The 8718-nt window shown below is 47.3% G+C and overlaps 2 protein-coding genes across 2 annotated transcripts in view; both read right to left on the reverse strand.

Moving 5' to 3' along the window:
* Positions 1-3948: 3948 nt before the first annotated feature.
* HCAR2 (hydroxycarboxylic acid receptor 2) lies at positions 3949-6092 on the reverse strand. The gene has a single exon (XM_017544343.2). The coding sequence runs from the start codon at positions 5934-5936 to the stop codon at positions 4845-4847; it is 1092 nt and encodes a 363-aa protein (XP_017399832.1). The 5' UTR covers positions 5937-6092; the 3' UTR covers positions 3949-4844.
* A 1535-nt stretch (positions 6093-7627) lies between these two features.
* HCAR1 (hydroxycarboxylic acid receptor 1) overlaps positions 7628-8718 on the reverse strand; it is a 9639-nt gene continuing 8548 nt past the window's right edge. The window contains exon 2 of the mRNA XM_017544345.2: positions 7628-7645. The gene's annotated coding sequence lies outside the window, so the exon portion shown is untranslated. The remainder of the gene's footprint in view (positions 7646-8718) is intronic.

Consider the following 8718-nt stretch of genomic DNA (forward strand, 5'->3'; position numbering starts at 1 on the left):
AATGAACGTGGAAAGGGAAGGGGGCTCAGAGAATCAGAAACGAACATGATCTTGCACCCCTGATTTTATGGCTCTAGACTTAGGGATAATCTCTTGATGTTGGAAAGAGATTGTTGGGAACAGCTGTGAGGAAGTCCTGCTCTACAAAGCAGAGAGTGAACTCATGAATCTCGTGACCCCAAGAAGTGGCAGCCCCCAAAATAAAGAAACAGCTGCAAGACAGGTTTAAAGGCGGTAATGCAGAATAGATGCATATATGATTATGACCACCTTTTTCAACATACAGACACATAGGCAGATGTACATACATAAATTTTCTCTTCCCCTTCCTCTCCTTTCACACACACGCAAACACATACACAGCAAATGTAGAGGATACTTTCCTTTTTTGTGTGTGTGACAGAGTCTCACTCTGTTGCCCAGGCTGGAGTGCAGTGGTGTGATCTCGGCTCTGCAACCTCCACCTCCCTGGTTCAAGTGATTCTCCTGCTTCAGTCTCCAGAGTAGCTGGGATTACAGGTGAGCGCCACCACACCTGGCTAATTTTTTTTTTTTTTTTTTTAGTAGAGAGGGGGTTTCACCATGTTGGTCAGGCTGGTCTCGAACTCCTGACCTCATGATCCACCTGCCTTGGCCTCCCAAAGTGCTGGGATTACAGGCATAAATCACTGCACCTAGCTAGAAGATACTTTCCAATGGCTCAGCCTAAGTATCAGAATCTCCCTCCCTCTCTCCCTCCCTTTCCTTTTTCCTTTCCTTTCCCTTCCTTCCTTCCTTATTTCCTTTTTTCTTCTTTCTTTCCTTTTTCTTTCTTTTCTTTCTTCTCTCTCTCTCTTCTTTCTTTCTTTCTTCTCTTTCTTTCTTTCCTTTCTTCCCTTCCCTCCCTTTCCCTCCCCTTCCCTTTCCTCCCCTTCTCTTCCCTTCCCTCACTGCCCCCCACCCCCGCCCCCGTTGCCCTGGCTGGAGCGCAGTAGCCTGATCATAGCTCGCTGTAGACTCAAACTCCTGGGCTTAAGTGATCCTCCCACCACAGCCTCTCAGGTAGCTAGGACTGCATGTGTGTGTGCCACCATGCCTGGCCAAATTTTTAAAATTTTTTGTACAGAGGAATCTTGCTATGTTGCCCAGGCTGGTCTTGGACTCCTGGGCTCACGTGATCCACCTGCTTTGGTCTCCCAATGTGCTGGGATTACAGGGGTAAGCCACTGTGGCCTGGTGTGTGTTCTTACAGTCTGTGGTTCCATGCACAAGTACACAGATGTACATATTTTAAAAGAAAACGGAGATCGTATTCTGTTTAGAAACTTTTTCATATAACAGAGTATGATCTTCATCTCCTGTCTTTCACTGTATGGCAGGCCCCATGCTCATCGTGCTGGCCACATTGCTCCTCACTATAGCAGGTTAAGTTCTAATTCCCAAAAGCTATGTCCACCTGAAACCTTAGAATGTGACCTTATTTGGAATAAGGGTCTTTGTAGGTATAACTAAGGTAAAGATCTCAAGGTGAGAGCGTCCTGGATGAGGGGGGGTCGTAAAGACAGGCATCTTTATGGCCGAGCATGCTGGATCACAACTGTAATCCCAGCACTTTAGGAGGCTGAGGCGGGCAGATCACTTGAAGTCAGGAGTTCAAGACCAGCCTGGCCAACATGGCGAAACCGTCCCTCTACTAAAAATACAAAGATTAGCCAGGTGCGGTGGCAGGTGCCTGTAATCCTAGCTACCGCAAGAGGCTGAGGCAGGAGGATTGCTTGAGCCCGAGAGGCCGAGGTTGCGGTGAGCCAAGATTATGCCATTGCACTCCAACCTGGGTGACAGAGCAATACTCTGCCTCAAAAACAGACTAAAAAAAAGATAGGTGTCTGTAAGAAGAGGAGAGGACGCAGAGGGGACCGCCATGTGGAGATAGAGGCAGAGATTGGAGTGAAGCGTCTGCACGCTGAGGAGCATCCAAGAGTGCCCGCAGTCTCCAGAAGCTTGGAGCGAGGCATGAGACAGGTTTTCCCTTGGCCTCCAGACGGAAGCAGCCCTGCCAGCACCTTCATTCTGCCCTTCTAGCTTCCAGATCCGTGAGAGAACACATTTCCATTGTTCCAAGCCACCCAGCCACAGGAAATGAACACACTCTCACCAACCTCATTCTCACCTCGGGGCCTTTGCACCTGCCATTCCCTCTGCGTGGCGTGTCTTCCCCCCAGACTTTTGCATTGCTTCCTCTCTTTAGTCATTCATGGCTCAGCTCAAGGTCAATGCCTCATAGAAGCCATCCCAGTCACCCCAGCCCCAGTTACTTTTTATCCCCTTTGTCCCATTCCACCCGAGTCGTGACACCCATACCCATCCCAACGCCCCTTTTGACTCCCGCCTGCCTCGTCACCCCAAAAGGCAGCTTGAGGAGGACTGTGATTGCCTTGTTCTTGTTCTATCTCCACCACCCAGAACAGCACCTGGCACATAGTTGGTGCTTAATACATAAAACTGATGAAATGGGGCTGGGCGCAGTGGCTCACACCTGTAAACCCAGCACTTTGGGAGGCTGAGGTGGGCCGATGACCTGCGGGTCAGGAGTTAGAGACCAGCCTGGGCAAGATGGCGAAACCCCGTCTCTACTGAAAATACAAAAATTAGCCAGGCATGGTGGTGCACGCCTGTAATCCCAGCTACTCAGGAGGCTCAGGTGGGAGAATCACTTGAACCCAGGAGGTGGAGGCTGCAGTGAGCCAAGATCATATCACTGTACTCCAGCCAGGGTGACGGAGCGAGACTCCTCTGTCTCAAAAAACAAAAAAACTGATGGAATGCCTGAATCAGTGAATGACTGTGAGTTGTGGAGGTCCAAATACTCCCAACCACCTCATCCCCCGAAAGAATCGGAGATTCACAACCAGGCTTCCCACTGACTCATGCTTCCGAGGCTGGGGGAATCCCTGTTTTCCTCTGAGCTCATCCCTGACAGCTCTTCCTCTTTAAGGTGATCCTTGCTTTCGGCTTTTTACTTCTACATGTTGCTTGGTGATACAGACAAGCAAACTGCTCTGAAAGCACGGAAGTAATTCCAGAGCGTCCACCTTTCTTCACTGACTGCCATTTACCCAGAGCTGGGAGCCTGTCTCTTATCTGTGTTCATGTCAGGAAGTTGAAGCAAGCCTCATCTTGCCAAAGAATCAAGGAGTGACAGAGTTAGAAATGAAAGCGTAACAGAAACTTGGACTGATCACAGACTCAAACCAGTACATCTCCTTTTCTTCTTTGAATTGGGAACTGAAACCATTCCATAGGAAGCTCACTCTTCCCCCTCCTATGGAAAAATATTCATCTGGCTTGATTCCCTTTTCATATTATTATTATTTCAGATGACATCTTGCTCTGTCAACCAGGCTGGAGTGAAGGGGCACCATCTTGGCTTACTGCAACCTCCGCCTCCCGGGTTCAAGCAATTCTCCCTCCCCCAGCCTCCCCAGTAGCTGGGACTACAGGCACCCACCACCACGCCCAGCTAGTTTTTCTTGTATTTTTACTAGAAACGGGGTTTCGCCATGTTGGCCAGGCTGATCTCAAACTCCTTACTTCAGGTAACCCACCTGTCTCAGCCCCCACAAAGTGCTGGGATTACAGGTGTGAGCCACTGTGCCCAGCCCTGATTTCCATTTTAATGCACAAGTACTAACAGCAGTGTGCACCAAACTCTAATAAAACATAAGTGCTCTTGCAGTCATATCTGTACTATCCTTCCAAATTATTTTTAATCCCAGCTCTTTCTTTGTCCAGACACAGGTGTAATTTCTGCTTAGTTGTTTCATGATGTCGCTCAGTGTCTGTGAGTCTTTCTTACTTTGCAGCGTAGAGTAGTTTTCTACCAGGACATAGTTAACAACCCATAAAGGTCTCTGCTTAAGTCAGAAGTCCATTTCTGTGAACCATAACCCAGACAGCAATACCAGACTGTGTCTCCTATCAAAATTTATTGAAATGGTAGATTTATGGGAAGTAAAGAAACACAAGCAAATGAACCAGGAGGAATTACCCCCCCTCCAACCATTGGGCAGCAGCGCATTGCCCTGTTAATGGTAAAAGTAAACAGAGGTGGGAAACAGCTTTCTATCCTGAAGCCCTTTTAACTGCTCAGCCCTCCAATTAGAATAAACAAGAGAGGAATGGATTAGTCGCTGGTTGACAAGCAGCAATGCCATTTCCTTTCCTTTCATAATACTGTTTAGCTCAGTCCCTTCTGAGGCTAATCCCCTGTTACACCCACTGGAAACACAGATATTAACCAAAGCATGTGAGTCTCTTCGCCAAGTCCATTTCTGCTAATGCTTGGCTGAAAGATGAATTGGTCCACGGAAGCCAGGTGACCTTCTATTGGCTTGTCTAATGATGCCTGGGCTCCCTCCAGGAGCAACATAACTCCCTCCAATCTCAGCTCCCCTTATCCCTGCTAGAGCCCACAGGCAGGCTAGATATCCCCCCAGGAGCTGAGAACCCTCCCAGTCTCAGGCAGGTGAGGGAAGAAGGCCAACAAGGCACAAGTGGATCTCTGGCTCTAACTCTGCTCAGCAGAGATGCTGACAATTTGCCCATCTTTGGTCCTGCAAGCACGAGAGATTAAGCAAAAATTTCAGATGCCTAGAAGCTTTACTCTCTGTTCTAAGATTCCTGCGGTCACACGTTGTAACCAGCTTCCCACTCGTCTGCCACAGTTTCCCTAAATCGGATTCTCTGAATCTGGAAGTTCCAGGAAACCTTAGGCTGAGTCCAGTGACGCCACTCGATGCAGCAGCCCACCTGTTTCTCCAGAGATCCTGGTTCTTGGTGACAATGTCCCTTCTTAGCATGGTTATTTAACGAGACGCTGGGCCCAGATAAGAGGGGCTCCACGGCTCTCCGGAGTCAGCCATTAAGGCCTCTGGAGCACCTCTGGTTGTGATCGGATCCCCCGTGAGCTCCACACTGGTGCTGCGGTTATTATCTGGTTCACCTGTCGTCGTCCTCCGGAGGCAGCGGTTGATCAAAGTGGAGAAGAAGTTGGGAAAGGATGGGCTGGAGAAGTAGTACACCACGGGGTCCAGCATGCTGTTCATGTAGGTGAAGCTGAGAGTGATGAAGAACGCCAGGTCCACCGAGCGATACGCTTCACAATTCTGTGTGCCCGAAGTATGCAGGAGCCAGTAGATGTGGATCCGCACAGCCACACTGGGAAGGAAGCAGATGACAAAGACGATGGCCACCACCATGATGAAGGTGATGGCTCTCTTGATCTTGGCGTGCCGATCCATCTGTCTCTGCCGCAGGCTCCAGATAATTCTGGCTGAGCAGAACAGGATGATGCCCAGGGGCAGAAAGAACTCCAGGAGGAACATGGCTTCGTGCCACCGGAAGCTCTGGCAGATGCTGAAGCTGCTGCACAGATATGCATTGCCGTTCTGGATCAGCATCTTCCTGTACAGGAGGTGGACTGTCAGGCCAATAGTGATCCCCCACAGAAGGCAAGAGATGATGGCTGCTGTCCGATTGGAGATCTTGTTGAGGGCGTGGTGGGGATGGACCACCCGGAAATACCTGTCCACCGCCACCACCGTGAGGAAGATGATGCTGCCCTGGCGGTTCATGGCCAACATAAAGAGCATCAGCCGGCAAGGTATATCCCCAAACTTCCAGTCCCAACGCCTCACATAGTTGTCCATTAGGAACGGCAGGCAGATGATCAGGAGAAAGTCAGCCACCGCCAGGTTGAACAGGAAAATCCGGCTGGATTTCCAGGACTTGAGGTGGAAACAGAAAATCCACAGGGCAAGGCCATTGCCCAGAAGCCCAAAGATAAACTCCAGCCCCAACACCGGTGGCAACACATTGGAAATAAACTTATCTCGGAACACACAGCAGTTCTTCTTGTCTATTTCCAGAAAGTGATCCTGCGGGTTCTGCCAGTCCATGAGTGCAGCTAGTTGGTCTGATGGGGCGCCTCACCAGGCGAATGCTTCAGCAAGGAGGCGTGTGTCTGAGTGGTGAACGTGTGGTTCCACCGCCTGCCTTTATGTCATGTCAGGGTGTTGAAATAGATGACTGAATGGTTACCAGGAAACTACGAAATCCCTCAAAAAAAAAAAAAAAAAAAGGCCAGCAAGACTCTTATGCAACCTGCTGTTTGCATAAACAAGTAATAAAAATCCCCTGGGCAGACAGGAACCCACGAAATTTGTTAAATGTAAAGGATAAGTTTAGGCAAGCCGACTGTCATTTGAAAATTACTGAAACATGAAGGACATCCCTTTGGAAGGCTGGGTGCCTGTATGCTAATTGAGTACTCAACATTGCAGAATTAATTCACCGTCATTTGCTTGGCTTACATAATAAAACAACAGCAATAGCAATAATAATTTTCTGTGTCGAACAGTGAGGTTTTCCAGAAACACTAAGAATTAGCATGAAAAATGAACAGGCATATGACATAAACAGGAGCAGATGTATGATTTCTTTGGAAGTGTTGAGAAGACAGTAGTCACCTGTTTGATGACAGACAGGTTGAATTTGACCACTTTTCCTGTGCCCCCTCTCTGTACAAACATGGATTGCTTTTCCACACCAGAACGCTGCCATTTTTCTCCCTTTAGGAAAAAGAAAAAAAGCCTGCTTGAAGTATAATATTTCATAAGATGTTTAAAAACTTGAGCCCAGTTTCAGTGGCATGTTAAAATAAGTTGAGTTTTTTGTTTGTTTATGTTAGATTTTGATATGCTTCTGTGCTCAAGTGATTTATTTTTAAGTATGTGATTTTTTTTTTTTTGCAAAATTTGTGCTACAAATTTCTTTTTCTGTGTTGTTCTTCACGAAGAGGGGTACCTTAGGTTAGAGCACGCGCTAGTACCCCATATGCTCACTGTTCTAGATGGCCCGGGAAACTGGTCAGTAACAAACTTGGCCGCAGGTCCCTGAAACAAACAAAAAACCTGGGTAAGATCTCTAACTTGTTTTATGTCCTTGGGAGCTTAGGATGTGATTTTTTTTTTTAATGAACTTTATTTTTTAGGGTAGTTTTAGGTTCACAGCAAAATTGAGCAGAAAGTATGGACAGTCCTTATACTCTGTCTCCATACACACAAAATCTCCCCAACTAAGTACGTAATTTTTATTTATTTATTTATTTTTTTGAGACGAAGTCTCACTGTCGCACTGGCTGGAGTGCAACGGTGCAATCTAAGCTCACTGTAGCCTCTGCCTCCCGGGTTCCAGTGATTCTTCTGCCTCAACCTCCCAAGTAGCTGGGACTAAAGGCATGTGCTACCGTGCCTGGCTAATTTTTATATTTTTAGTAGAGATAGAGTTTCACCATGTTGGCCATGCTGGTCTCTAACTCCTGACTTCAAGCGATCTGCCTGCCTTGGCCTCCCAAAGTCCTGGGATTACAGGTGTGAGCCATCACGGTTGGCCATAAAATGTAAATTTACTTTTTAAGCTGCAAACCCAGGTTCAATAATAGGAGCTTATAGACTCTTCACAGTAAACTAAAGTCAGGATGACCTAATATTAGATTCCTATAGAACTATAAGTACCTGATGCTGATCCAGGTGAGATGATGATCACGATGAAAAAGATGAAGGCGATGACACCTGCATTATAGAGATGTCATGTGTTGGACCCCATGCTCATGCTCAGTGCTTTTACAGTCAGTTGCCTGTTTCACCCTGACTGTAGCCCCTGAGGCAGGTATTATTATTATTGATTCTGATTTCAAAATGAGGAAAGTGAAGCTCAGAGAGGGTGATAAAATATTCAGGGCCACCCAGCTCATAAGAGCATAGCTTGAGGCCAGACGTGGTGGCTCACACCTGTAATCCCAGCACTTTGGGAGGCTGAGGCGGGCAGATCACTTGAGCCCAGGAGTTCAAGACCAGCCTTGGCAATATAGCCAAACCCCACCTCTACAAAAAATACAAAAAATTAGCCAAGCATCCTAGCAGGCACCTGTAGTCCCTTGGGAGGCTGAGGTGGGAGGATCACCTGAGCTTGGGAAGTCGATCCTACTGTGAGCCAAGATCACATCACTGCACTCCACCTGGGTGACAGAGTGAGACCATGTCTCAAAAAAAAAAAAAAAAAAAAGCAGAGCTTGGATTTGGATCTGGCAGTGACTTCAAAGCCTGTGTCCCTAACCATATGCTATACTGCCTGTTACTATGTTATTGCCTTGTCTGTAAGGTTGAAGATCTTGCTCAGAGTGTGGCTGGGATGGAGGTTGATTTGGGCTTTAGTGAAATGATTGGTATGTGTTTCTTGTCCTTGCTGCCTGTGATACTATGCTTCCTTCCTGGAACGAATGTGGACACCATTCAATAACATTCATAAAGTAATCCTAAGGGCCATTATTAACTAAGAGTCAGAAAAATCAGTAGTAGTTATTTCTAGAAACTGAAATTTGCAAGGGACTCTCCCTTTCTAAGTTTCCCAATTTCATAATATTTTGAGTTTTTTCTTTAAACAACAGTCATGGATACAATTAGAAAAGAACCACCAAGGCTGGGCGCAGTGGCTCACACTTGTAATCCCAGCACTTTGGGAGGCTGAGGCGGGCGGATCACAAGGTCGGGAGTTTGAGACCAGCCTCAATGAAACCCCGTCTCTACTGAAAATACAAAAAATTAGCTGGGCATGGTGGCGTGTGCCTATACTCCCAGCTACTCAGGAGGCTGAGGCAGGAGAATTGCTCTAACCTAGGAG

The sequence above is a fragment of the Cebus imitator genome, unplaced genomic scaffold (assembly GCF_001604975.1).
Source record: "Cebus imitator isolate Cc_AM_T3 unplaced genomic scaffold, Cebus_imitator-1.0 Scaffold169, whole genome shotgun sequence".
Classification (NCBI taxonomy): Eukaryota; Metazoa; Chordata; class Mammalia; order Primates; family Cebidae; genus Cebus; species Cebus imitator.

Coding starts and splice junctions, on each gene's coding strand:
- HCAR2 (XM_017544343.2), bottom strand. CDS start 5,936: ATGGACTGGCAGAACCCGCAGGATCACTTTCTGGAAATAGACAAGAAG.